The sequence below is a fragment of the Eubalaena glacialis genome, chromosome 4, assembly GCF_028564815.1.
Source record: "Eubalaena glacialis isolate mEubGla1 chromosome 4, mEubGla1.1.hap2.+ XY, whole genome shotgun sequence".
NCBI lineage: Eukaryota > Metazoa > Chordata > Mammalia > Artiodactyla > Balaenidae > Eubalaena > Eubalaena glacialis.
In genome coordinates, this window is record NC_083719.1 from 120,458,625 (window position 1) to 120,486,424 (window position 27,800).

A 27,800-nucleotide genomic window follows, 5' to 3' on the forward strand; every position below is an offset into this window, starting at 1 on the left:
CCTCTGCAATTTTTTGGAAGAGTTTGAGAAGGATGGGTGTTAGCTCTTCTCTAAATGTTTGATAGAATTCACCTGTGAAGCCATCTGGTCCTCGACTTTTGTTTGTTGGAAGAATTTTAATCACAGTTTCAATTTCATTACTTGTGATTGGTCTGTTCATATTTTCTGTTTCTTCCTGGTTCAGTCTTGGAAGGTTATAGCTTTCTAAGAATTTGTCCATTTCTTCCAGGTTGTCCATTTTATTGGCATAAAGTTGCTTGTAGTAGTCTCTTAGGATGCTTTGTATTTCTGCGGTGTCTGTTGTAACTTCTCCTTTTTCGTTTCTGATTTCATTGATTTGAGTCCTCTCCCTCTTTTTCTTGATGAGTCTGGCTAATGGCTTATCAATTTTGTTTATCTTCTCAAAGAACCAGCTTTTAGTTTTATTGATCTTTGCTATTGTTCTCTTTGTTTCTATTTCATTTATTTCTACTCTGATCTTTATGATTTCTTTCCTTCTGCTAACTTTGGGTTTTGTTTGTTCTTCTTTCTCTAGTTTCTTTAGGTGTAAGGTTAGATTGTTTACTTGAGATTTTTCTTGTTTCTTGAGGTAGGTTTGTATAGCTATAAAGTTCCCTCTTAGAACTGCTTTTGCTGAATCCCATAGGTTTTGGGTCATTGTGTTTTCATTGTCATTTGTCTCTAGGTATTTTTTGATTTCCTCTTTGATTTCTTCAGTGATCTCTTGGTTATTCAGTAACGTATTGTTTAGCCTCCATGTGTTTGTCTTTTTTACGTTTTTTCCCCTGTAATTCATTTCTAATCTCATAGCGTTGTGGTCAGAAAAGGTGCTTGATATGATTTCAATTTTCTTAAATTTACTGAGGCTTGATTTGTGACCCAAGATGTGATCTATCCTGGAGAATGTTCCGTGCGCACTTGAGAAGAACGTGTAATCTGCTGTTTTTGGATGGAATGTCCTATAAATATCAATTAAATCTATCTGGTCTATTGTGTCATTTAAAGCTTCTGTTTCCTTATTTATTTTCATTTTGGATGATCTGTCCATTGGTGTAAGTGAGGTGTTAAAAGTCCCCCACTATTATTGTGTTACTGTCAATTTCCTCTTTTATAGCTGTTAGCAGTTGCCTTATGTATTGAGGTGCTCCTATGTTGTGTGCATATATATTTATAATTGTTATATCTTCTTCTTGGATTGATCCCTTGATCGTTATGTAGTGTCCTTCCTTGTCTTTTGTAATATTCTTTATTTTAAAGTCTATTTTATCTGATATGAGTATAGCTACTCCAGCTTTCTTTTGATTTCCATTTGCATGGAATATCTTTTTCCATCCCCTCACTTTCAGTCTGTATGTGTCCCTAGGTCTGAAGTGCTTCTCTTGTAGACAGCATATATATGGGTCTTGTTTTTGTATCCATTCAGCAAGCCTGTGTCTTTTGGTTGGAGCATTTAATCCATTCACATTTAAGGTAATTATCGATATGTATGTTCCTATGACCATTTTCTTAATTGTTTTGGGTTTGTTTTTGTAGGTCCTTTTCTTCTCTTGTGTTTCCCACTTAGAGAAGTTCCTTTAGCATTTGTTGTAGAGCTGGTTTTGTGGTGCTGAATTCTCTTAGCTTTTGCTTGTCTGTAAAGCTTTTGATTTCTCCATCAAATCTAAATGAGATCCTTGCCGGGTAGAGTAATCTTGGTTGTAGGTTCTTCCCTTTCATCATTTTAAGTATATCATGCCACTCCCTTCTGGCTTGTAGAGTTTCTGCTGAGAAATCAGCTGTTAACCTTATGGGAGTTCCATTGTATGTTATTTGCCGTTTTTCCCTTGCTGCTTTCAATAATTTTTCTTTGTGTTTAATTTTTGCCAATTTGATTACTGTGTGTCTCAGTGTGTTATCCTGTATGGGACTCTCTGCGCTTCCTGGACTTGGGTGGCTATTTCCTTTCCCATGTTAGGGAAGTTTTCGACTATAATCTCTTCATATATTTTCTCAGGTCCTTTCTCTCTCTCTTGTCCTTTGGGACCCCTATAATGCGAATGTCGTTGCGTTTAATGTTGTCGCAGAGGTCTCTTAGGCTGTCTTCATTTCTTTTCATTCTTTTTTCTTTATTCTGTTCCATGTCAGTGAATTCCACCATTCTGTCTTCCAGGTCACTTATCCGTTCTTCTGCCTCGGTTATTCTGCTATTGATTCCTTCTAGTGTAGTTTTCATTTCAGTTATTGTATTCTTCATCTCTGTTTGTTTGTTCTTTAATTCTTCTAGGTCTTTGTTAATCATTTCTTGCATCTTCTCAATCTTTGCCTCCATTCTTATTCTGAGGTCCTGGATCATCTTCACTATCATTATTCTGAATTCTTTTTCTGGAAAGTTGCCTATCTCCACTTCATTTAGTTGTTTTTCTGGGGTTTTTTCTTGTTCCTTCATCTGGTATATAGCCCTCTGCCTTTTCATCTTGTCTGTCTTTCTGTAACTGTGCTTTTTGGTCCACAGGCTGCAGGATTGTAGTTTTTCTTGCTTCTGCTGTCTGCCCTCTGGTGGTTGAGGCTATCTAAGAGGCTTGATGGGAGGCTCTGGTGGTGGGTAGAGCTGACTGTTGCTGTGGCGGTCAGAGCTCCGTAAAACTTTAATCCACTTGACTGTTGATGGGTGGGGCTGGGTTCCCTCCCTGTTGGTTGTTTTGCCTGAGGCAACCCAACACTGGAGCCTACCTGGGCTCTTTGGTGGGGTTAATGGCAGACTCTGGGAGGGCTCACGCCAAGGAGCACTTCCCAGAACCTCCGCTGCCAGTGTCCTTGTCCCCATGGTGAAACAGAGCCACCCCCCGCCACTGCAGGAGACCCCCCAACACCAGCAGGTAGGTCTGGTTCAGTCTCCCCCAGGGTCACTGCTCCTTCCCCTGGGTCCCGATGCGCACACTACTTTGTGTGTGCCCTCCAAGAGTGGGGTCTCTGTTTCCCCCAGTCCTGTCGAAGTCCTGCAATCAATTCCCACTAGGCTTCAAAGTCTGATTCTCTAGGAATTCCTCCTCCTGTTGCCGGACCCCCAGGTTGGGAAGCCTGACGTGGGGCTCAGAACCTTCACTCCAGTGGGTGGACTTCTGTGGTATAAGTGTTCGCCAGTCTGTGAGTCACCCACCCAGCAGTTATGGGATTTGATTGTACTCTGATTGCGCCCCTCGTACCGTCTCACTGTGGCTTCTCCTCTGTCCTTGGACGTGGGGTATCCTCCTTGGTGAAGTCCAGTGTCTTCCTGTCAATGAATGTCCAGCAGCCAGTTGTGATTCTGGTGTTCTCGCAACAGGGAGTGAGAGCACGTCCTTCTACTCCGCCATCTTGGTTAATCCCGGCTTTGTGTACTCTTGATACATTGGGGGACTTTAGGTAGGAGGAAGAATAGAAGAGCCAGACTATGAGAACATCGTATTTTGCTGATTAGGATTCCTTAAGAAAGCTTGCCAGAATTTCTCATAGCATATGCGGTGTGGCCTCCTGCTAGTGTCATACCAAGTGCTGCCCCTCATCCCTTCCTCCTGGCAACAGAGGTCGTTAGTCTTTGAAGAGTGAAGTGGAGGAAGACTTGTAGATTCCTAGAAATAGAGTGGCTTCCATGTGTGTACTGTTTGTTTGTTTACTTTTTCTCCCTCCCGTATGTTAAGTAAAGATAAATCTTTCTAAAGTTTAGCTCAACATTTAAAAAATATAGGCAGCTCTGTCTATGCATGTTCAGTACATGTCTGTCTCTCCCTGTATAGTTTTTTATAAGAGATTTATTTATTTATTTATTTATTTATTTTTGGCTACATTGGGTCTTTGTTGCTGTGCGGGCTTTCTCTAGTTGCGGCAAGTGGGAGCCTCTCTTCTTTGCGATGGCTTCTGTTGTTGCGTAGCACAGGCTCTAGGCATGCGGACTTCAGTAGTTGTGGCACATAGGCTCAGTAGTTGTGGCTCACGGGCTCTAGAGCGCAGGCTCAGTAGTTGTGGTGCACGGGCTTAGTTACTCCGCGGCATATGGGTTATTCCCGGACCAGGGCTCGAACCCATGTCCCCTGCATTGGCAGGCAGATTCTTAACCACTGTGCCACCAGGGAAGTCCCCTGTATAGATTTTAAATACCTTTTTCTGATTAAAAGTTATGAGTGGTCATAGTAGCAAATTTGGAGAAATAGAAAAAGTAGAAAGAAGAAAAATAAAAGTCAGGCAGGCCAGAGACAATCTTTACTGACCATTTCATCATATGACTGTCACCTTTTAAATATAATATTCTATCGTATAACATAAAAAATACAAATTGGAATCACACTGTGCATATATACTGCTTTTAGCAGTCTTCTTTCACATAACAATACAGTGTCTATTTTATGCTATTCAGGTTCCTCTAAAGTGTGACTTTTTTGGGTCATGTATTGTGTAGGTCAGCCCCCTATTCCCAGATCCATAGACTGATTTCAGTTCTTCATCATTCTAGAAAGCACTCAGGTGAACATCCCTATGGGACAGGATAGCAGAGGTTTAGTGTGTACATTTTGGAGTTAAGCAAGTTATAATTAAACTGCTTGTCCATTTGACTTTACACAAATTATTTAAGCCCATCTAGTCTTCTATCTCATTATCTGTGGTAATAGCCTCTGCCTCTGTAATAATGGGAGGATTAAATGAAAATATGCATGTGGGTTGCTGCGTCCAGAGCCTCCACATGTTAGTCAATAAATGTTAGCTGCTGTTATTTTTAATTTTTAAAATAAATTTATTTATTTATTTATATTTATTTTTGGCTGCGTTGGGTCTTCGTTGCCATGCGGGGGATACTCTTTGTTGCAGTGCGCGGGCTTCTCTTTGCGGTGGCTTCTCTTGTTGCGGAGCACAGGCTCTAGGCACGTGGGCTTCAGTAGTTGTGGCACATGGGCTCAGTAGTTGTGGCTCACGGGCTCTAGAGCGCAGGCTTAGTAGTTGTGGCGCACGGGCTTAGTTGCTCCACGGCATGTGGGATCTTCCCGGACCAGGGCTTGAACCCATGTCCCCTGCATTGGCAGGTGGATTCTTAACCACTGTGCCACCAGAGAAGTCCCTATTTTTAATTTTTATATGCATATTTAATTATTTCCTTAGGGTTTATTTTAAGATGTTGAATTGCTGGGTCAAGGTATGTACATGTTTTCAAGGCCTTTAATTGATATTCCCAAATTTGCTGTCAGCAAAGTCTGAGGTGAGTGTCCTTTACCACACACATCCTTGCCATACTCTATTACTTTTTTGCATTTAAATTATAAGTATTTTTAAAAAATAATTCTGGTGGAGGCTGGCCATTTTTCCTATGTTTCTTGCTGATTTTTATTCTTTCATGAATTGCCTGTTTGTGTTCTTTCCCTATTTTTCTATTGATGTATTCATCTTTTGAATTTAAGACCTTTTTAGGTATGGAGGCTATGTTACCAATATTTTTTTTCAGATTATCATCTTGAACTTTATTTATGGTACTTTTGTTTTTGTTTTGTCTTATGAATATTTAAAATTTTCATGAAGTCAAATCTTTTATGAAGTCAGTCTTTTTCATAGATGGATTATGCCCTAAAAGACCTTACCCGTTTCCGGACTACAAAAACTTTTTATTTTCCTTAAAATCCATCTGGAATATATTCACGCAAAAAGGAAACTAACTCTCCTTTTCCTCAAATACTTATCTGATTGACAAATAACCATGTAAGGAGAAAATTGCTCCCTTTCCACTACTTTAAATATCACCATATAGTCATTCTCTTATACATGTTGGAGTCCAGTGAAGGAGTTTTCACACGTATTTTTCTAAAGGAAAACAAATTCTTTTTCTGTTTGTTATTCTGCAATTCTCAGTCTTTAAAAAAATAAGTCGTCTTCATTTTTCATCTTTTAATGTTTGTTTTTCTCTTGATTCTTTGCATTATAGCAAAATTCTAAAACTTGCACCCTATATCCATGCCATTTATTTAAATTTCTTTTGGGCTGATTTTTTTTTTGCTGCTTATAATGCAAATTTTAATTTCGTAATTGAATTTTCAGTGTTTTTACTAACTTATTTAGCTCTTTTCATTTCTACCTTTCAGCTATCACCTTTATTATTTCAGTCTGTTTCTTTTTTTGCTTTGATTTCTTATTTCACAGCACCCATATTTTTCTGAATTTTATTTATAACACAGAACAGATGCTTTCTGAAATGTTTTTAGAGTGCTTTGGTTTCTGTGTTTCATGAAAACAAGTATTTTATCAGCTTTTTAATCTTCTTTTTCATTAAACCTGAACACAGAGACGTTTATAAATCTTTGCAGTTAACTTCACTGTGGGTAGATTCTCCTTGCTCTGCTGCAGTTTTCCTGAGTCCTGTTAGAATCATCCTCTCACATGATATTAGAGCACTGTTGTACATGGTTCCGTCCAACTTTCTGGCGCTCTTAAATCTTTCATTTAGTGTGGACCTACCTGTACGCATGAAAAGATTTCTCCTGGTTCTGCTATTTGGTCATGGTTCTGGGAGAAGTGGAGTTACTTCCTGGTTAATGTGAAGTGTGCTGTGGTTCTTCACTTGTCACTCTCATGTTTCTTCTAGGACTTTCCCCTTCTGAATTCACTTCCCTTTATATAAGCAGACACCCCTCCACTTCTGTCCTCATTTCACTGCCCGGATTGTAATCTCAGGATACTGAGCTGTGCTCTGGTTGGGTAGGAGCAGTGCAGCATGGCACCCCTCCCTGGGGTGGCTTCGGCTATACTTTAGGGTGGGCGGAAGGCCGTCGCCTATCACATTGTTCCCCCAGGTGGGTCTTCCTCCGGGCTTCACCTGAGCTTTGCCTGGTGGATATTCCTCTGGGGACAGGCAGAATGTTCACTGTGAGCCTCACTTTCTGTGCTGTTGAAACTTTGTGTCCCTTTGTGTGTGTATGTGTGTGTGTCTTTATTAGTTTCTCACAGTGGTGGTGAAGGAATGCAAGTTTAGTGTTGCTATTTTTTCTCTTCTTATCCTGTAACTTTTTCCGGTTTTGTTTTGATTTTGTTTTTTGTTTGTTTGTTTGTTTTACTAATGTTTAAAGTAAGGTTGGTGCTATAGAGAACACATGGAAGGTATTAAATTGTGATGCTTTAAAGCACCAAGTTACAGTAGCATGCCTCACCCACTGATATCTGATCCAGCCATGAACCATCCTTCTGACTCCTCTGGGACCTTCATTTCTCACACCCTTTCACAGCATGGCATAAATAAAAGCAAGCAAGAGCTTCTTCCCTAAGAAACCCTAAAGTAATAGATATTTTTCATGACAACTTCTAAGACCTAAAGGCTTGCAGAAACAGCCCCAAGGTTTGAAAACTAGCCTCATGGAAGCAGCAGAGTCATGCACATTGTATACTTCCAATTTTAGCCACCAGTAAAGGGGAGCAGACAAATGATGACCAGGACTGGGAGAGAGTAGACTGCTTGGATGAAGGATTGATCCTTCTGGGAACTAGTAAGGTCACTATTAACCACAATCTGGACTTCCCAGAGAATGGAGACCACAGATGGATGCTCACCTTCCTGTCTGCTCCTCCCACTGTCATCTTTGCTTATAGGGATGCTTCAGGCAGGTTCTCCTAAGACAGGGACTTGAGACAGCAGTAGCTTTTGGATCTCAGAACAGAAGTGGCTGTAAGTACTCTGGATTCTTAGGCCCTAGATATGGAAGGTGTTTAAAGTTTTTCAGAGGTACAACTTTTATAATCAGAAAAAATTTGATAAGCAGATTTGCTTATCAAATTGCTAAGTATTAAATCTAGCCTTGCAAGAATTGCCTGTAGAAGAACAATTGCCTATAAGAATTGCCTGTAAGAATTACCTTGCAAGAATTGCCTGTAAAAGAAGTCTTATTTTACACAGAGGATAGTATACTTACATGAACAACTTCCTCAAAGATGTAATGGAGATGGAGGATGTGAAAGGCTCAAGAAGATTTTAGAAAAAGACAAACAAAATACAACTAATGTTTAAATGCAGGAAAGCAAGACGATATTTTCTTTGGAATGATATATAGATCAGTGGAACAGACAGGAGAATCTAGAAATAGGACCCACTCATATATGGTCAATTGATCTGTGATAAAGGTGTCAGAGTAATTCAATAGGGAAAGGACATTTGTTTCAACAAATGGTACTAGTACAATTGGACATCCATATGAGAAAAAAATAAATTCAACCCTTATCTTAAACTATATACAAAAACTAACTCAAAATAGATTATAGTCCTAAACCTAAGAGATAAAACTATTAAACTTCAAGAAGAAAACACACAAAGCAGGAACCATAAAAGAAAAATCTGATAAACTGAACTTTACCCAAATAAAAAAAAGCTTCTGCTCCTAAAAATATATTAAGAAAGAGAAAAGACAAGCTACAAGAGAAATATTTGCAAAATATGTATCTGATAAATGATTTGTATCCAGAATGTATTAAAAATAACTCCTGCAAGTCAGTAGTCAGAATGTAACCACCCCAGTTTTTAAAATGGACACAAGATTTGAACAAACAGTTCACCAAAGAAAATACACAGATGGCCAAAAAGTACATGAAAAGATGACCAACATCAGTAGTCATTAAGAAAAAACAAATTTTAACAATGAGTTATTTCTACACACCTACTAGAATAGCTAAAATTTCAAAATTAAACACATGACCATATCATGTGTTGATGAAGATGTGAAGCAACTAGAGTTCTCCTATTGGCTGGTGGGAATGCAAAATGGCCCAACTGTTTTGGAAAACCATTTGGAAGTTTTGATAAAGTTAAACATATTTATCATATGACCCACTCCTACATATTTACCCAAGAGATGAAAATGGAGTCCATAAGACCTGAATGCAAATATTTACAGCTGCTTTATTTGTAACAGCCAAAAACTGGAAACAATCCAAAGTCTACCAACTAGTCAATGGATATGTCCATAAAACTGAATAGTACTCAGTAATAAAAGGAACAAACTACTGGCCTATGTAACAACATGGATGGATTTCACAAGTATTATGCTATGGAAAGTGGTTGCCAGGGGCTAGAGATGGAGGGAGAGGGGATTGGCTATGGAGAAAGAGGCACAGGAAAATTTTTTTTGGGGGGGGGTGATGACAATGACTTACATCTTGATTGTGGTGGTGGTTACCCCATGACTGTATATATATTTGTCAAAAATCATGGAAGTGTATATTTTAAAAGGTTGAGTATATCTCAGTAAACTTGACTTTAAAACACGCACATAGGAGAGGATTCTCAATTTTCCTCCACAGTAAAAAATGCAAATTAAAGCAGATAACTTTTTTTTTTTAACCTATCAGATTGACTAAGATCAAAGTGTTTGATTACACATTGTTGTCAAGGATTTGAGGAAGGAGTCACACTCATGCTTAAATGTAATGGTACAACCTTTGAGAGGTTAGTTGAGCAGTATCTTTCAAAATTAAAAATGCACATACTTTTTGACTCAGAAATTCCACTTATAGGAATTTTTTCTCTAAGTAAGACATATACAAGGGAACATTGGTTTATATCATTGTTTACCATAGCAACAACCAGTGAACAACCTTCATCTCCATGAATGGGGGCATTAACCATGGTACAGTGAAGTACTGTAAGGTAGTGTACTTATATGGAACAGTTTCTTAAGATATTGTTAAATGAAAATAGCAGTGCACAGAACGACATCTATAATGTGCTTCCATTTGTGTTTTTAGAAAGCTGTACATATTCATAAAACTGCTTGTTTATGTACATACTGTTAGAGATTGCATACATGCACAAAACCAGTATTGAGTCATCTCTAGCACAGGAAAGCGTTAGCTTTTGATGTTTATCTATTTGTTTTCCTTGAATTTTTGTTTTTTTGGCCGTGTTCATATATTACCTTCTCAGTTGAAGAGAAAAAAAATTTTTTTTTAATTTTTGAATTATATTTATTTTTTTATACAGCACGTTCTTATTAGTCATCAGTTTTATACACATCACTGTATACATGTCAATCCCAAACACCCAATTCAGCACACCACCACCACCACCCCCCCGCCACTTTCCACCCTTGGTGTCCATACCTTTGTTCTCTACATCTGTGTCTCAATTTCTGCCCTGCAAACCGGTTCATCTGTACCATTTTTCTAGGTTCCACATATATGCGTTAATATACGATATTTGTTTTTCTCTTTCTGACTTACTTCACTCTGTATGACAGTCTCTAGATCCATCCACGTCTCAACACATCACCCAATTTCGTTCCTTTTTATGGCTGAGTAGTATTCAACTGTGTATATGTACCACATCTTCTTTATCCATTCATCTGTCAATGGGCATTTAGGTGGCTTCCATGACCTGGCTATTGTAAATAGTGCTGCAATGAACATTCGGGTGCATGTGTCTTTTTGAATTACGGTTTTCTCTGGGTATATGCCCAGTAGTGGGATTGCTGGGTCATATGGTAATTTTATTTTTAGTTTTTTAAGGAACCTCCATACTGTTCTCCATAGTGGCTGTATCACTTTACATTCCCACCAACAATGCAAGAGGGTTCCCTTTTCTCCACAACCTCTCCAGCATTTGTTGTTTGTAGATTTTCTGATGACACCCATTCTAACTGGTGTGAGGTGGTACCTCATTGTAGTTTTGATTTGCATTTCTCTAATAATTAGTGATGTTGAGCATCTTTTCATGTGCTTCTTGGCCATCTGTATGTCTTCTTTGGAGAAATGTCTATTTAGGTCTTCTGCCCATTTTTGGATTGGGTTGTTTGTTTTTTTGATATTGAGCTTGCATGAGCTGCTTGTAAATTTTGGAGATTAATCCTTTGTCAGTTGATTCGTTTGCAAATATTTTCTCCCATTCTGAGGGTTGTCTTTTCGTCTTGCTTGTAGTTTCCTTTGCTTTGCAAAAGCTTTTAAGATTCATTAGGTCCCCTTTGTTTATTTTTGTTTTTATTTCCATTACTCTAGCAGGTGGATCAAAAAAGATCTTGCTGTGATTTATGTCAAAGAGTGTTCTTCCTATGTTTTCCTCTAAGAGTTTTAGAGTGTCCACTCTTACATTTAGGTTTCTAATCCATTTTGAGTTTATTTTTGTGTATGGTGTTAGGGAGTGTTCTAATTTCATTCTTTTACATGTAGCTGTCCAGTTTTCCCAGCACCACTTATTGAAGAGACTGTCTTTTCTCCATTGTATATCCTTGCCTCCTTTGGCATAGATTAGTTGACCATAGGTGCGTGGGTTTATCTCTGGGCTTTCTATCTTGTTCCATTGATCTATATTTCTGTTTTTGTGCCAGTACCATATTGTCTTGATTACTGTAGCTTTGTAGTATAGTCTGAAGTCAGGGAGTCTGATTCCTCCAGCTCCGTTTTTTTCCCTCAAGACTGCTTTGGCTATTCGGGATCTTTTGTGTCTCCATACACATTTTAAGATTTTTTATTCTAGTTCTGTAAAAAATGCCATTGGTAGTTTGATAGGGATTGCATTGAGTCTGTAGATTGCTTTGGGTAGTATAGTCATTTTCACAGTATTGATTCTTCCAATCCAAGAACATGGTATATCTCTCCATCTGTTGGTATCATCTTTCATTTCTTTCATCAGTATCTTATAGTTTTCTGCATACAGGTCTTTTGTCTCTCTAGGTAGGTTTATTCCTAGGTATTTTATTCTTTTTGTTGCAATGGTAAATGGCAGTGTTTCCTTAATTTCTCTTTCAGATTTTTCATCATTAGTGTATAGGAATGCAAGAGATTTCTGTGCATTAATTTTGTATCCTGCAACTTTACCAAATTCATTGATTAGCTCTAGTAGTTTTCTGGTGGCGTCTTTAGGATTCTCTATGTATAGTATCATGTCATCTGCAAACAGTGACAGTTTTACTTCTTTTCCGATTTGTATTCCTTTTATTTCTTTTTCTTCTCTGATTGCCATGGCTAGGGCTTCCAAAACTATGTTGAATAATACTGGTGAGAGTGGGCATCCCTTTCTTGTTCCTGATCTTAGAGGAAATGCTTTCAGTTTTTCACCATTGAGAATGTTTGCTGTGGGTTTGTTGTATATGGCCTTTATTATGTCAAGGTAAGTACCCTCTACGCCCACTTTCTGGAGAGTTTTTATCATAAATGGGTGTTGAATTTTGTCAAACGTTTTTTCTGTATCTATTGAGATGATCATATGGCTTTTCTTCTTCAATTTGTTAATATGGTGTATCACATTGATTAATTTGCATATATTGAAGAATCCTTGCATCCCTGGGATAAATCCCACTTGATCATGGTGTATGATCCTTTTAATGTGTTGTTGGATTCTGTTTGCTAGTATTTTGTTGAGGATTTTTACATCTATATTCATCAGTGATATTGGTCTGTAATTTTCTTTTTTTGTGATATCTTTGTCTGGTTTTGGTATCAGGGTGATGGTGGCCTCATAAAATGAGTTTGGGAGTGTTCCTTCCTCCACAACTTTTTGGAAGAGTTTGAGAAGGATGGGTGTTAGCTCTTCTCTAAATGTTTGATAGAATTCACCTGTGAAGCCATCTGGTCCTCGACTTTTGTTTGTTGGAAGAATTTTAATCACATTTTCAATTTCATTACTTGTGATTGGTCTGTTCATATTTTCTATTTCTTCCTGGTTCTGTCTTGGAAGGTTATACCTTTCTAAGAATTTGTCCATTTCTTCCAGGTTGTCCATTTTATTGGCATAAAGTTGCTTGTAGTAGTCTCTTAGGATGGTTTGTATTTCTGCGGTGTCTGTTGTAACTTCTCCTTTTTCATTTCTAATTTTATTGATTTGAGTCCTCTCCCTCTTTTTCTTGATGAGTCTGGCTAGTGGTTTATCAATTCTGTTTGTCTTCTCAAAGAACCAGCTTTTAGTTTTATTGATTTTTGCTATTGTTTTCTTTGTTTCTATTTCATTTATTTCTGCTCTAATCTTTATGATTTCTTTCCTTCTACTAACTTTGGGTTTTCTTTGTTCTTCTTTCTCTAATTCCTTTAGGTGTAAGGTTAGATCGTTTATTTGAGATTTTTCTTGTTTCTTGAGGTAGGCTTGTATAGCTGTAAACTTCCCTCTTAGAACTGCTTTTGCTGCATCCCATAGGCTTTGGATCGTCGTGTTTTCATTGTAATTTGTCTCTAGGTATTTTTTGATTTCCTCTTTGATTTCTTCAACGATCTCTTGGTTATTTAGTAATGTATTGTTTAGCCTCTATGTGTTTCTATTTTTTACAGGTTTTTTCCTGTAATTGATATCTACTCTTTTAGCGTTGTGGTCAGAAAAGATGCTTGATATGATTTCAATTTTCTTAAATTTACTGGGGCTTGATTTGTGACCCAAGATGTCATCTATCCTGGAGAATGTTCCATGCACACTTGAGAAGAACGTGTAATCTGCTGTTTTTGGATGGAATGTCCTATAAATATCAATTAAACCTATCTGGTCTATTGTGTCATTTAAAGCTTCTGTTTCCTTATTTATTTTCATTTTGGATGATCTGTCCATTGGTGTAAGTGAGGTGTTAAGGTCCCCCACTATTATTGTGTTACTGTCGGTTTCCTCTTTTTTAGCTGTTAGCAGTTGCCTTATGTACTGAGGTGCTCCTATGTTGGGTGCATATATATTTATAATTGTTATATCTTCTTCTTGGATTGATCCCTTGATCATTATGTAGTGTCCTTCCTTGTCTCTTGTAACATTCTTTATTTTAAAGCCTATTTTATCTGATATGAGTATTGCTATTCCAGCTTTCTTTTGATTTCCATTTGCATGGAATATCTTTTTCCATCCCCTCACTTTCAGTCTGTATGTGTCCCTAGGTCTGAAGTGCTTCTCTTGTAGACAGCATATATATGGGTCTTGTTTTTGTCTCCATTCAGTGAGCCTGTGTCTTTTGGTTGGAGCATTTAATCCATTCATGTTTAAGGTAGTTATCAATATGTATGTTCCTGTGACCATTTTCTTAATTCTCTTGGGTTTGTTTTTGTAGGTCCTTTTCTTCTCTTGTGTTTCTCACTTAGAGAAGTTCCTTTAGCATTTGTTGTAGAGCTGGTTTGGTGGTGCTGAGTTCTCTTAGCTTTTGCTTGTCTGTAAAGCTTTTGATTTCTCCATCAAGTCTGAATGAGATCCTTGCTGGGTAGAGTAATCTTGGTTGTAGGTTCTTCTGTTTCACCACTTTAAGTATATCATGCCACTCCCTTCTGGCTTGTAGAGTTTCTGCTGAGAAATCAGCTGTTAACCTTATGGGAGTTCCCTTGTATGTTATTTGCCGTTTTTCCCTTGCTGCTTTCAATAATTTTTCTTTGTGTTTAATTTTTGCCAATTTGATTACTGTGTGTCTCAGTGTGTTATCCTGTATGGGACTCTCTGCGCTTCCTGGACTTGGGTGGCTATTTCCTTTCCCATGTTAGGGAAGTTTTCGACTATAATCTCTTCATATATTTTCTCAGGTCCTTTCTCTCTCTCTTTTCCTTCTGGGACCCCTATAATGCGAATGTTGTTGCGATTAATGTTGTCCCAGAGGTCTCTTAGGCTGTCTTCATTTCCTTTCATTCTTTTTTCTTTATTCTGTTCCATGTCAGTGAATTCCACCATTCTGTCTTCCAGGTCACTTATCCGTTCTTCTGCCTCGGTTATTCTGCTATTGATTCCTTCTAGTGTAGTTTTCATTTCAGTTATTGTATTCTTCATCTCTGTTTGTTTGTTCTTTAATTCTTCTAGGTCTTTGTTAAACATTTCTTGCATCTTCTCGATCTTTGCCTCCATTCTTTTTCCGAGGTCCTGGATCATCTTCACTATCATTATTCTGAATTCTTTTTCTGGAAAGTTGCCTATCTCCACTTCTTTTATTTGTTTTTCCTGGGTTTTATCTTGTTCCTTCATCTGGGACATAGCCCTCTGCCTTTTCATCTTGTCTATCTTTCTGTGAATGTGGTTTTTGTTCCACAGGCTGCAGGATTGTAGTTCTTCTTGCTTCTGCTGTCTGCCTTCTGGTGGATGCGGCTATCTAAGAGGCTTGTGCAAGTTTCCTGATGGGAGGGACTGGTGGTGGGTAGAGTTGGGTGTTGCTCTGGTGGGCAGAGCTCAGTTAAACTTTAATCTGCTTGACTGCTGATGGGTGGGGCTGGGTTCCCTCCCTGTTGGTTGTTTGGCCCGAGGCAACCCAGCACTGGAGCCTACCTGGGCTCTTTGGTGGGGCTAATGGTGGACTCTGGGAGGGCTCATGCCAAGGAGTACTTTCCAGAAATTCTTCTGCCAATGTCCTTGTCCCCACGGTGAGCCACAGCCACCCCCCGCCTCTGCAGGAGACCCTCCAACACTAGCAGGTAGGTCTGGTTCCATCTCCCCTGGGGTCACTGCTCATTCCCCTGTGTCCCGATGCGCACACTACTTTGTGTGTGCCCTCCAAGAGTGGAGTCTCTGTTTCCCCCAGTCCTGTCGAAGTCCTGCAATCAAATCCCACTAGGCTTCAAAGTCTGATTCTCTAGGAATTCCTCCTCCCATTGCCAGACCCCCAGGTTGGGAAGCCTGACGTGGAGCTCAGAACCTTCACTCCAGTGGGTGGCCTTTTGTGGCATAAGTGTTCTCCAGTCTGTGGGTCACCCACCCAGCAGTTATGGGATTTGATTTTACTGTGATTGCGCCCCTCCTACCATCTCACTGTGGCTTCTCCTTTGTCTTTGGATGTGGGGTTTCTTTTTTGGTGAGTTCCAGTGTCCTCCTGTCAGTGATTGTCCAGCAGCTAGTTGTGATTTTGGTGTTCTTGCACGAGGGAGTGAGAGCACGTCCTTCTACTCCGCCATCTTGGTTCAGGGCACATCAACTTTAATTTTGATACATTATAGTGTGTCATTAGGAGATTAGGAGTACATAGGTGACTTTCCTACTCCCTTCCTCCGTACGTTCCTTAGTGTCTTTGTCAGGAGCACAGCAGTGGACCTGGGTCTTGTCTGATCCAGTGTGACATTTCTAAGACTACTTCCCCTTGTAACCACCACTTCCGGTCCACATCTCCTGTTTTTCTGAATTCACGTGGGAGTAGCTTGCGGAGGAAATGCACTCATTTCGCTGTATCCGCATGATGCCTTTTTGTACATTGGACTGCTCCTCTAGCTCTGGTCAGTGTTACTAAGTCCACAATGGTCAAGTGACCTGGTTAGGAGATATGTACTGAGTTATGAAGAAAATTGTCAAATATGTCTCTGCATCATATGCCAGGAAGCTTCTGTAAGTGAAGGGAGCATCGATAGGGAGGGATGGCAATTGGCAACGGTGTCTGAAAATGGGGTAGCTTGGGAGGCTGTATTCAATTTAGTTTGGACATTAAATGAATTGAAATGGACGTGCTCAAGTTATGAACCTTGCCTCATCAGTGCTATAAAAACCCCTTTAGCTGGGCTGTAATTTGACTCTCCTCTCTGTAATGTTATACAATATTCCTATGGTTACAGAGCCTGAATAAGCGGAAGCTAATCATTAGTTTGCTAAATGTGGTTCATAGAACAGTTCACAACTCCCAGACCTGCCAACTGCTGCTTGTTTAGTGTCCTGTTCACTCTTCTTGGGTAGAGGTTGGTTTGTTCCACAGAAAAATGTACAGTAACATTTGTCTCGTGTCCAGGAACCACACACTATGGCAGCTCTCCATGCTTCTTGGAGATGCGGAGGGAAAAAGGTCACACTAAGCAAAGTTTTTTGGTACATACACTTCCACAGGAAGAAACCATTAAAGGAGTGGGAGATGGCAAAGCAAGAAAAGCATTAAAGCTGGAGAGGTTTTGGATATTTGGAAAACCATACTTTGTTACTTTTCAGAAATTTGCTGTGATTGAACTCTGGAGTTTACAGTTCTGTGGCCCTAGAAATAAAATCATGCTCTTTAGGTTCTTCCTTGTTTGTTTCATATGACAAGACAGGCTTCATTATTGACCAGGATCACCTGCAAACAAACAGCCGTGCTGCCATTAGGAGCCAAACACTTACTGAACCAGGGCCCTATCCTCTCATCTTGCATTGTGTGTTAGGGGAACACACTGAGAGCAGTAGGTACCAGCTGGATTTGTGTCCTTACTTGGGGATTAGGGCCTAAATCCTTAAGGCACTCATGATTATTTGGCCTCTTCCTACTAGGATGAAAGTGGATTCTTTCCCAGTTAATAGAAAATGTGTTGTGCCCACCTGTGACTCATTCCCCTTCCCAGCTGAAGGGCCGTGGGCCCTGCAGAAGGAACCTGTTTCTTCTCAGAGACTGTCCAGAAAGAGACAGTCTGGTGGCTGTCTCTACTATATCATTTAGACCTCTGAATTATAAGAAACAGAAACCTGACCTCAACTAGCTTAAGGAAAAAGGGAATTTATTGGCTTACGTGATTAAAAAGGCATGGCGAGACGCAAGGGCTCAAACCATGTCACCCAGACCTGCTCTCTCTGCCTCTCTCACCTTGGCTGTGTCTGTCAGGCTCTACTCTCAGGCTTCACGCAGTGGCACCTAGAACAGCAGTATAACCTCCCAGTGCAAGCACAGCAGGAGACAGCAGGTGTCTCTTCCCCTGTCCTGGAAAAGTCCTGGATTTCATGCTGCCCAGTCTTGGACCATCCCTGAACCAGTCCTGGGGTCCAGAGACATACCATTCCCCACCCCTGGAAGGGTGGGGCCTCACCTGAGTAGGTGTGAGAAAAGGGTAGCAGCCCAGCTGAAAACAGGAACGGGAGCTGGGAGGCAAATTGCCAGAAGCTGGATTCTCCCTTCAATGCACTGAGAGACTCTACTTCCAACCACCTCGCCAGCCAGAAGACGGAGGTCTGCTGGTTTGTGAGACAGTTCAGCCTCTGCCTCGTACTCTCACCTGCCTGTGTGCCGCTCAGAAAGACTGCAAGAATTATTTCTTATTTTACAGTACACATTTATCTGAAATACACACATTTGTTTGGAAGTCCACACAAGAGGAAACAAAGGAAGAAATGATCAGGAGTTGATATCATTATGGTGGTTTTGTTGCACGTCTTGGTTTAGAGCAATTTAAAATAGATAAGTAATGGAATCAAGTCATAGTTTAGAAAATATAAAAACCACAATTCTACCACTCTAACCTCACCACTCTTTTCATTGTAGAGAATTTCCTTTCAGCCTTTGTTCATTTGAGTTTCTCACAAACTTTTAAATCTTTTTTTTTTTTTTTGCTTGACATTACATGATAATTCAGGCATTTTCCATTTTGCTATATAGTTATCATTATTATGTAAATGCAACATGATATTCCATCAGGAATATACCATGATGAACTTAATCATTCTATCATGGGCTATTTAAGTTGTTCTTTTAAAATTTGTTCTGCTTAAAAAAAAAAAATTGTTCTGCTGTTATCAAGAGCAGTGTATGTTGAACATTTGGGATGTGTGTAACTTTCTCATGCCTTATCTTATTTCCTGAGGATGGGTTGTGAGAAGTGGGATTACTGCTTCAAAGTGTATAAACCTTTTTAGGGCTTGATACGTATTGCCAAATTACTTTTCAAATCTGTTGCATTTATCTGATCTGCCTCCAGCAGTTTCTTAGAGGATCAGTTTCATTGCATTTTTGCCAGCAGTAGATATTTGGATTTTTAAACATTTTTCTAATTTAATGAGGAAAAAATAGGTGTCCTTTTTTACTTTGGATTTCTTTGTTTAGTAGGGAGATGGAATGCTTTTATGTATGCTTGTTTTTTAGCTGTATTTTCTGCTCTGTTTTACCCATTGTCTTTTCTTCATTTTAGACCCCAAAACAGCTTCTGAAACAGAAACGGATATCTGTGCCGAGTGGGAGATAAAGACCATCACTAGTGCTTTGAAAACCTACCTAAGGTAGGGACTTTCCATTTGCGGGGCATGGTGCCAGCTTGTTATCATGCAATCAGGAAGAAAGTTTTATTTTCAGCCTCCAGAGAGCTGTTGGGTGGGTGTTTGAGATGTGGAAACAGCTTATGTGTGGGTACAGTTAGCTCAGCTGGTCAAACCGATTATAAATCATCCCTAGTTGATGGGTTGCCATTGTGCAATGGTGCCATGAGTGATTTAGGAAGCTTTACTCTTTTTGAGAGGCCACTATGACGATTAGCCTTTAACAGAACCTCAAATGTGGTATTCCCTGCAATCCCCGAATAATCTGCTAAAAAAACAAGGAATTGCGTATCCTATTCTGTTGAGAATGCGTGATTACATACCCTACGTATTTGGGGAGCTCTGCGCCTTGCACAGATAGAGTATACTGCTGGCCTTGCGCCTCAAAAATGAGAACTTAATGGCGCTCCTTTTTGACTCCTCTGCTTAGATTGGAGAATATGACTTCATTGGAGAGGAGACTGCTTTCCTTATAATAATACGTGTAATATTCCTGCTACCTCCCACCCCTCCCTTGGTTATTAAGGGAGTGGGTGATTGACCAGCTGCTCACATCTCAGTTTCCCGAGTAGACTGAAAGCCATGCTGGACGTGAAGTATAGGAGTATTATCGTTCTCCACTGTAGTTCTTCTCACACAGGAAAGTGGGGGGTCTAGTCTTAAACAGAGAGGAGAACTATGATCACGAATTGCATAAGCATTTGTACAGGTTTGTCAAGATTTAGTTGGCTCGAAAGCTACAGAAAAGGAATTGGTGATGCAGGTTTTATTGGCTGTTGGGGAATTGCTGGAAGGCTCTTGGAGTCAAGAGTAAGATGTCATGCAAGTGATGACTAAGAGTTGAATCAGGGGATCCGATGAGAATAAAATAAAATCTGAACCAAGAATCATGGATTGTCTGTTGAGAAGCTTATCATTTAGACTATCAGTAAAAAAAACCTCAAGTTTACAGTTAAACATATTCATAAAACATATTCATATCCCAAATACTACCATTGTAGTTCACACAAAACCAAATGGTAGAGGTTTGTATTTGGTACTTATTTGTGCATGTTGGTATTGATTAGCTAATGGACAATAAGTATAAAATATAAATATATTTTAAATAGCAGATAAAATTTGATTGTATCATGCCTAATATTAAGGGTTCTAGCCCTTTGGCATTGTGGAGCAACACTCCACAGTGAATTTGCCACAAAAACGCCTACAAAAGTCTTGCATAGTGTATCCAGATGAAGTGACTAAGATGCCAGGAAGACGAGAGTTTAAGAGCAGGTGATTGCAAATGTTGGGTTAGTTGCCTGTCTCTCAGACACATCTTAAAATGCTCTTGTGGAGGGCGAGTCACTGAAAAGGAAATCTCTCAGTTTGTGCTAGACTTTTGCATTAGCACTTTTCTGGTTGTGACTCTATGAGACCTAAGTTGTATCCATTCCCTTAAAAAGGAGAAAGAATGAACATTTCAGGTGAAATCTCAGGGCCCTTTCAAAAGGGAAACTAAGTTGGACTAAACTGAGCTGCTGTTGTTTGCCCGTGATCTTTGTCTTTGAGAAATGTAATACGGTCTGGCCGTCTCTAGGCTGCTAGGTAGCGAGAATAGGATTGTTTTCATTAAGCTGACTAGTGTGTATCCTTTTATTTCAGAATGCTTCCAGGACCACTCATGATGTACCAGTTTCAAAGAAGTTTCATCAAAGCAGCAAGTAAGTTTTCTTTTCACCACAGTTTTAAGGGGAAAGGAATAGATTTTTCTATTTCAAAGAACAGTCAGTGTCCCAAAATAAGTATTACCTAATCCCTCGTATTCTGCGTGTAAACTACCCACATAAACACTCATGAGACTGTCACAGAATAAAAGCGAAACCAAGTCAGATTGCTAAGGGCCTTGTTAGCACGTTGAATTTACAGTCGAGGGGAGAAACTTCAGAAGTGAGTTTGGGGGTGATGGAGAGGTGAGAAAAGCAAGTTTGCCTTTCTAATTTTGATTATTGGAGTTCTAACTCCTTGGGTTTTTTCCAGCCCTGGAGTAGCATTTTTCGGAATGAATCAGACTCTGCCCATTACCTAAATTGAGCATCGGACGTATTTCCCTGAATCTGGCACCATTTATATAACTTCCCAGTCCTCTTTCCATCATGGCTTGCATTTATAGCTTCTGATCATTTTTCAGCTATATCATCTAAGCCCTGAGCGTCATATTACTGGTATTAAAATACATAGGGTTTAGGTGCAAGCCACCCTAAGTATACTGGACTCTGTGTACGTGGGGCAGGCCACCTGTAAGGGGCAGTAAGATTCTCTATCAGATTTAAGTCTGGCATGAATCCCCACTGTGCTATTATGTCCATAGCCTGTGCCTCTCCTTGTTTCCTTTAAGCCGTCAGAATTTGTTTACCCTGGTAGCTACTACTGGCCTAATTTAGGAGTACCTCTGTTCTGGTGGCCTTATCCACACATAGCCGTCCCCGTAAAGCAGGAGAAAAACCTGGGAGAAAGCTGGAAGTGAAGATGCTGTTTATGTGATTTCTTTCTCTGAGAAATTCCAAACCCATAGCAACCATTCTCTAATTAAACCTCACCTCAGTCCTATGAATAGGTGTGATGAGTGCCATCAATGTATTTCCCAGAGAAATGAAGCCACGTACCCAAGTTCAACCGAGAGAACGTGACAGTCCATGATTTAGGTTATAGGTTGGCAGAAACATTTCCTTATTTTATCTGCCATTCCTTTCTTCTCCCAGGCTGGTTGTCACACATGACTTGAGAATAACTGGACATTTCCCTTGATGTCTTTGATGCTGTCTCGAGGTGTTATTTTGATATTTGAGACTCTTTCAAGGCTGTTCACGTACAATTTGTTTATCCCTTGACGAGTGCATAAAGTTCCTTCCTTCCTTGAAACGAAGCTGCCACTCTGTATAGCCAGCTGCTCCCGAGTTTGTTCCTGCTCCAAGTATGCGGTTGACTGGCTCCATTTCATCACATCATCATTTTGGCGTGAACTTTTTGACGGTCATTTTTTTTTCATAGTTGCTCGTTCACATGTTTATTTAACAAACATTTATTGGGCACTGGCCACATACCTATCACCGTGTTAGGCACTGGCTAGAAGGGAAAATGGAGGCCCAGAAGTGTTAACTGACTTGCTACAAGTCCCTTGCTGAGAACCTCAACTTTTTGATGCCTGTTGGTCTCAGAAGGTAATTTCTGGTTTTTTAAGTGAGATCAGTCATGTTGACGGACATTTTTTCTTAATGAACTCTGTTACGGAAAGCAGCATTAAAAGCACTTTTAGATCTAGTCGGTCTAGTCACAAGTACACAGAACAGGATCTTATGCCTCTGAGAAATCCTCAGTCTCTTGTCCCAACATTTGGTTTCCTCTGATTTTTGTCTTGTAAACTGATTTAACTGTGGCGTGATCCAGTATTGCCTCCCTCCTTCCTTCACAGAGCTGGAGAACCAGGAGTCGCGGGTCTCTGAAATCCACAGCCTTGTTCATCGGCTCCCAGAGAAAAATAGGCAGATGTTACAGCTGCTCATGAACCACTTGGCAAAGTAGGTTTAAGACTGATTGCTGGCCTTTCTCTCAGCCCTGGAAAGTTCTTATCTTAGCACTAAAGCTGGTCTCGGTTCTGCTTATGTTTCCTTCTCCCACTGTTGCATCTGGTATGCTGGAGGCTCAGGAAAGAAATGTGGAAAATATTAACTGCAGTGGGTAACAGCAGCACATGCCAGATGGGCTTTGCAGCGGAGGCTGGGGAGGTGCCCATGCCACCAGGCCACCAGGCAGAGTTTGCAGGGGGGTTTGTGTTCTCGTGATGATCAAGGCCAATAGGAGTGTGTCCTCCATGATACCAGATCACCAAACAGATTTTTCAGGAGTTACATGTTCTTGTGATGATTAAGAGCAAACAGGAATATGTTACAAGTTTACAGACCTTGGATTTGGAATAAAGAGGCCTGGCTTCTAGAGTTGATTCTGTTCTTAACAAGCCACTTAACTAGCCCTGGACAAGCCACGGACCCCTCGATTCCTTAGTTTCTTCATCTGTCAAATATGGGTAGTAGGCTCCCCCTTCTCTATAATGTCATTGATTTTAAATGTTACGTGTATTAAAGCCTTTGAAGAAGTATAAAGAATAGAGGAATTGGCAAATGTCCATTTGCCCTCTGAGAGAATCAAAGAAAATCAGTGGGGGCCTGATTTTCCTGCTAGGAATATTTATACTCTTGGAATGGTTTGGATTTTTTGTGTATTTACTGTTGCCTGAGCTGCTTTGGATTGGCCTTGCTGATACCCCTTGCTGTATCAGGCATGTGTGTATGTTCTAACCTTGTCTTAACTTTGATGGATGTTCTTTATTGGAGACTAGCGCATAAGAAAAGACAGACTATAACAGTTAACCTAAATTGTTAAACTCTACATGCTGTGGAACTGACGCGTTATAATTTCAGCTCTTACCCATACTTTGTTCTGGCATTAAGTCATGTCTTTGGGATAATTTGATACTCTGCCGAGGGAGATTATGATGATTTGTTTTCATGTTTCTACCAAGCATTTGATATTTTGGAGAGAGAGTATAGATGTTACCATAAAGATTTCCATAGGTCTTAATGATGAAGGAACAAGAGTTTTCCATGCTGGTGAGAAGCAGTTAGGCTGAGTAAAGGGTTGCTCCATTCCAGGTCACATAGTTTTTCTTGCCATGCCATCTCTGAACTGCATGTTTAGAAACAATTAAGTGTAGCTGAGAACATGCAAGTTTTCAAGGAGTATATGCACCTCCCCCACAAATGTCAAAGAATCCTGATGAATGTGTTTAAAGTAATGGGAACTGGGCTTTAAAAAGTAACTCCAGATGCTCTGACATGACGGTGTGGTGCCTATTCCACACAAACCCAGTCAGGCATTTGTGAAACGGGAAAGCTGGCTTAGATCTTAGTTGCACACTTGAAGGGCCTGCACCAAAACAGAGGAAGTTCCAGGTACATCGTCCAGCCAAGCATGTGTGGCGATGCTCCTGACTGTTTTATGGCCACTGGGTCTTAGGGAGGCCTCCATGCCTTCTGGGAGCAGCTAGAGAAGGGATAGAAAGCAGCTGAAGGCAGTCGGGCTGTTCAGGCTGTGCAGTGTGATGAGAGCTTAATTGGACTGAGAGAGAACAAGAGTCATTGGTGATCCAGTAAAGCCACAACTGAATCTTCCCATTTTTAAAATGCCCTGAGGATTGTTAGGAATCCTTGAAGAAAAAGAAATAGAAACAAAAAATCCAAAACCGTTAAGGTGGGTATTGGGCCAATGAACCTGTTCATCTCCTGGTGGATGCTGCACTTTCTCCCTCTGGTTCCACCCTCTTCTCTCCCAACCCCATTCAGTCCAGTCTTTGTCCCTAAGCCGAGGAGAAGTACATGTGCATGTTAAAGCTGTGGCCTTGACTTTTTGCCTTCTAAAGAATTTAAACCAATTTTGTTGCTGGAGTTATTTATTTTATAGCATTTCTGGAGCATTGTGTGTTATCTTTGATACTTAACAGTGATTTTCTTTGGTTCTGTGAGGTTAAATGGCATTTCTTTGTTCATGTGGTCATTAAGAAGTCTACATATAGACAAGCTCTCATGGCTGTAATGTGAGTTGGTCACGATGGTAGAACACACAGACTCCCGTTACCAGCGTGCTGTGTTCTTGGTCTCTGGAGCCTCTAGATTTAAAATGTCCTGGAGGAGATGAGTATAAATGAGCACTGCTGAATCCAGTAAGGAGTATTTACTTCAGTTTGAAAAAATGTTTTGGCAACCAGAGGAGTTCTAAGATTCTACGTAAACTCTCTATTCTCATTTACAGCACTGTCCTATTTTAAAATCGAACAGGAAGGGAAAGTTAACTTGGGACAAGGGGTTTGTCTGTTTCATTCCTGTTTTCTCAGGTTCAGACTTAACCAAGGATATGCCTGAGCTACTGTTCCTCTGGTCTACTTACTTAATGGTCAGCTTCCTTCCTAAGTTTTGGTTTCAGGGTTGGTTCTGCTGGAAAACCTGGTGTTTACTTCTCTCATTACTTACTGTGTTTGCCCTGTACATCCCAGGCATCTGGTTCAAAGGGAAGATATTTTGTGTATTTTTTAAAGTACTCTTTTGAAACACTTTACAAAATTGATTTCCTTTAGCTGTGGAGGAAGAGTTAAGACATTTTATATTTAATCCCAAGTAGAAATGCATTCAGAGGGAAAAGAATAAAAACTCCAGACCTCCACGCAAATGATTACCAGGATACATCCAAATCACAGAGCTCTTGGATTTGTTTCAGACCTCAGAGGGAACATAAAAATTATAGGCAACTCTGCACATATTTTTGTTGTCCCAGCTTAAATCTACTATGAAAATTAGATGTTTTCTATTTGGAACCTGGAATCTAGTATACAGTCTGGAGTCATGTGCCTCAAAGGATGGTTACACTCACCTGGGGTGCTTGTTTACATTGACATTTACATTGCTGGCCCCCCCCCCCCCCCCCCCGTTGATCTGCTGAATTGGACTCTGCCTGGGACTCTGCATTTTTAATTTACTTCCCAGGCAAACAGTCTTTTGAGAACCACTGGCCTAGAGAATGGGCCATATGCAGGGATTTTCTAGGAGGGAGAAATGGTATTGAGAGGAATGGATTGGAATTTAGGCGGTTGTTAGAAATAGGGAAGAAGAAACTCAAAGCAGTGAGTTCAAAAAAGGAGATTTTATTTGCATAATTAAATTACTAAAAAAAATCGGTTGTGATTTCCCATGTCTCTACAATTATTCGCCTTTCATTAAATTGAGTGTTCAGCACATGACTTTGTTTTAAAATCACACACAAAGCATTTTTAATAATAAAGAAAATTGCCCCCAGCTGGCTTTGGGACCTTGTGGAAATCATTCAACATCTCTGAGCCTGGTTTTGTGACTTCCCTTCCAATCACGTGAGTCTGTGTTTTCATCAGATAGAAAGGGGGCAAAAAAAGAAAAAAATTCCCAATCTTATAATTGTAGAAGGAAATAAGAGTAGATGAGTAATGAAGACTAATTTCATGGTAGCTCCCCAATGTTTGCATACTATTATGACTCCAAGTATGTTGTATATCCCCACACATACCATTCACAGTGGCTCATTGGAACTTTGTTACAGTGTTTATGCTGCATGGGAGGATTTCAAAGAGCTCTTCATACATCCGGAATGGCTAATAACAATACCTTTTCACAGCTGGTTTTCCCGAAACACTTACTGAGAAATAAATCTTAGTCTCTTTTCTTTTTTGAAGCAACTACTCCTTTGTTGCCTGGGTGTTGTCAGGAAGCCAGAGCCCTTTTCTTGCTTCTCCAAAGAAGAATTGTATCATTTTAGATGCTTCGGGCTGCAAGAAACAGAAAATCCAATTCACAGTGGCTTAAGCAATAAGGGAATCTGTTGTGTCATTACACAAAATCAGTCCTGAGGGTTGGTTAATTTCTTGGCTCATGAAGTACTTGTGTTATTTCCACGGTCCTGCTCACAGCCAGCTTCACTGTGTTGGCTAGCTCCTTTCAGGATCATAAGATGTTGTGTTGCATCTCTGCACATGAGCGGTTGTCCAGGGCAGAAAGGTATTACAGTTGATCCCTGAGCAGCACGGGTTTGCACTGTGGGGGTCCACTTATACATGGATTTTTTTTTTCACTAAATATGCACTGTTTATATGCATAATGCAATATGATTGAATCCATGGATGCGGAACCACGGATATGGAGGGCCAAAATAAAGTTATATTAGGATTTGCAACTGTGTAGAAGTATGGTTCAGGGGTAACTGTATTTCTTCTCAGAGTCTCTTTTTAAGAGATGTGATGATACTTTTCCCAGCAGTTCTCCAGTAGACTTCCTATCACATCTCATTGGTTTGTAGCATTCACTAGCAAAGGGAATGGGACCACTGTGATATTTTACCCCAAACAGGATTTACCTGGGTCATTTGTGGGAGGCATGGATACCCATATAAAAGCAGGGCTCTGAGTAGGCAACCCATAGTGCCTACTGCAAGTAATCCAGGTAAAATAACATTTAACAAAGAGTATTAAGTCTCTTGAATGATCTTTGCATGGTGTGCTAACTCAATCAGGACATGTGGGACAAGAAGGCCAATTTGGGAGGGGAGATGAATACACCTGCCATGTGGGCACATATACCCTGAAATACCAATATTTGTGGGGATGGAGGGTGAGAGAGAGAAATGAAGAGGGCAAAATCAACTTTAGTCCCATTGCCACTTGCTGATTCTCTGTTGTTCTTTTCATTACCCAATTGCTTAATGTTTATTTGGGTAATCTGTTACATGTGACTTTCCCAAAAGGACAAAATTCTATAGGTTGCAAGGATCAGGAAGGAATATTGTGGGCCAAATGCTTGGCATACAAGTGAGACCTTGTCAAAATAATATGTAGACTCCATTGCTGTAAGTTATCCATGGTTGAACATCCAGTGGCTTGGCTGTTTTCTCCTTCCTGTGACTGGAGTTTGAGTACTTCCAGGCATCCCTGCAAGTCAGGAAGGATGTATTCACATTTCCTTAATGTTCTAGATGCAGAGTGAATTGGGTTCATGTAAAGATGCCTGTGGTTATTAAAAAAAAAAAAAAAAAAAATCATTGCTAGGCTTTGGCACCAAGGAGGATGGGCCCTGGTAGTTAACTAGCATCCCTTAAAGTTCTCAAGAAAGGGCAAAATAAAAGGAAGTGACTACTTGGCATTAGCATATATCTTATAGATACTCTACTATTCCTTCTTCCTCCATCCCAAGTCTAGACGATAAGATTTAGCTTACTGGAGAGCTGCTGAACATACGAGAAGCGCTTATTTCCTTGCCATCAAGACTAGTCCAAACAAAATAGCCGTGGAATTTTACAAAGCACATTTAAAAGAAAACAG

General features: G+C 40.0%; 1 protein-coding gene across 6 annotated transcripts in view; it reads left to right on the top strand.

Moving 5' to 3' along the window:
* ARHGAP26 (Rho GTPase activating protein 26) overlaps positions 1 to 27,800 on the top strand; it is a 496,856-nt gene that overhangs the window by 306,863 nt on the left and 162,193 nt on the right. For all 6 annotated transcript variants that reach the window (XM_061189774.1, XM_061189777.1, XM_061189778.1 and 3 more), the window contains exons 15-17: positions 18,748 to 18,835; positions 20,516 to 20,574; positions 22,323 to 22,428. In XM_061189774.1, the coding sequence (XP_061045757.1) occupies positions 18,748 to 18,835; positions 20,516 to 20,574; positions 22,323 to 22,428 (253 nt within the window). The remainder of the gene's footprint in view (positions 1 to 18,747; positions 18,836 to 20,515; positions 20,575 to 22,322; positions 22,429 to 27,800) is intronic.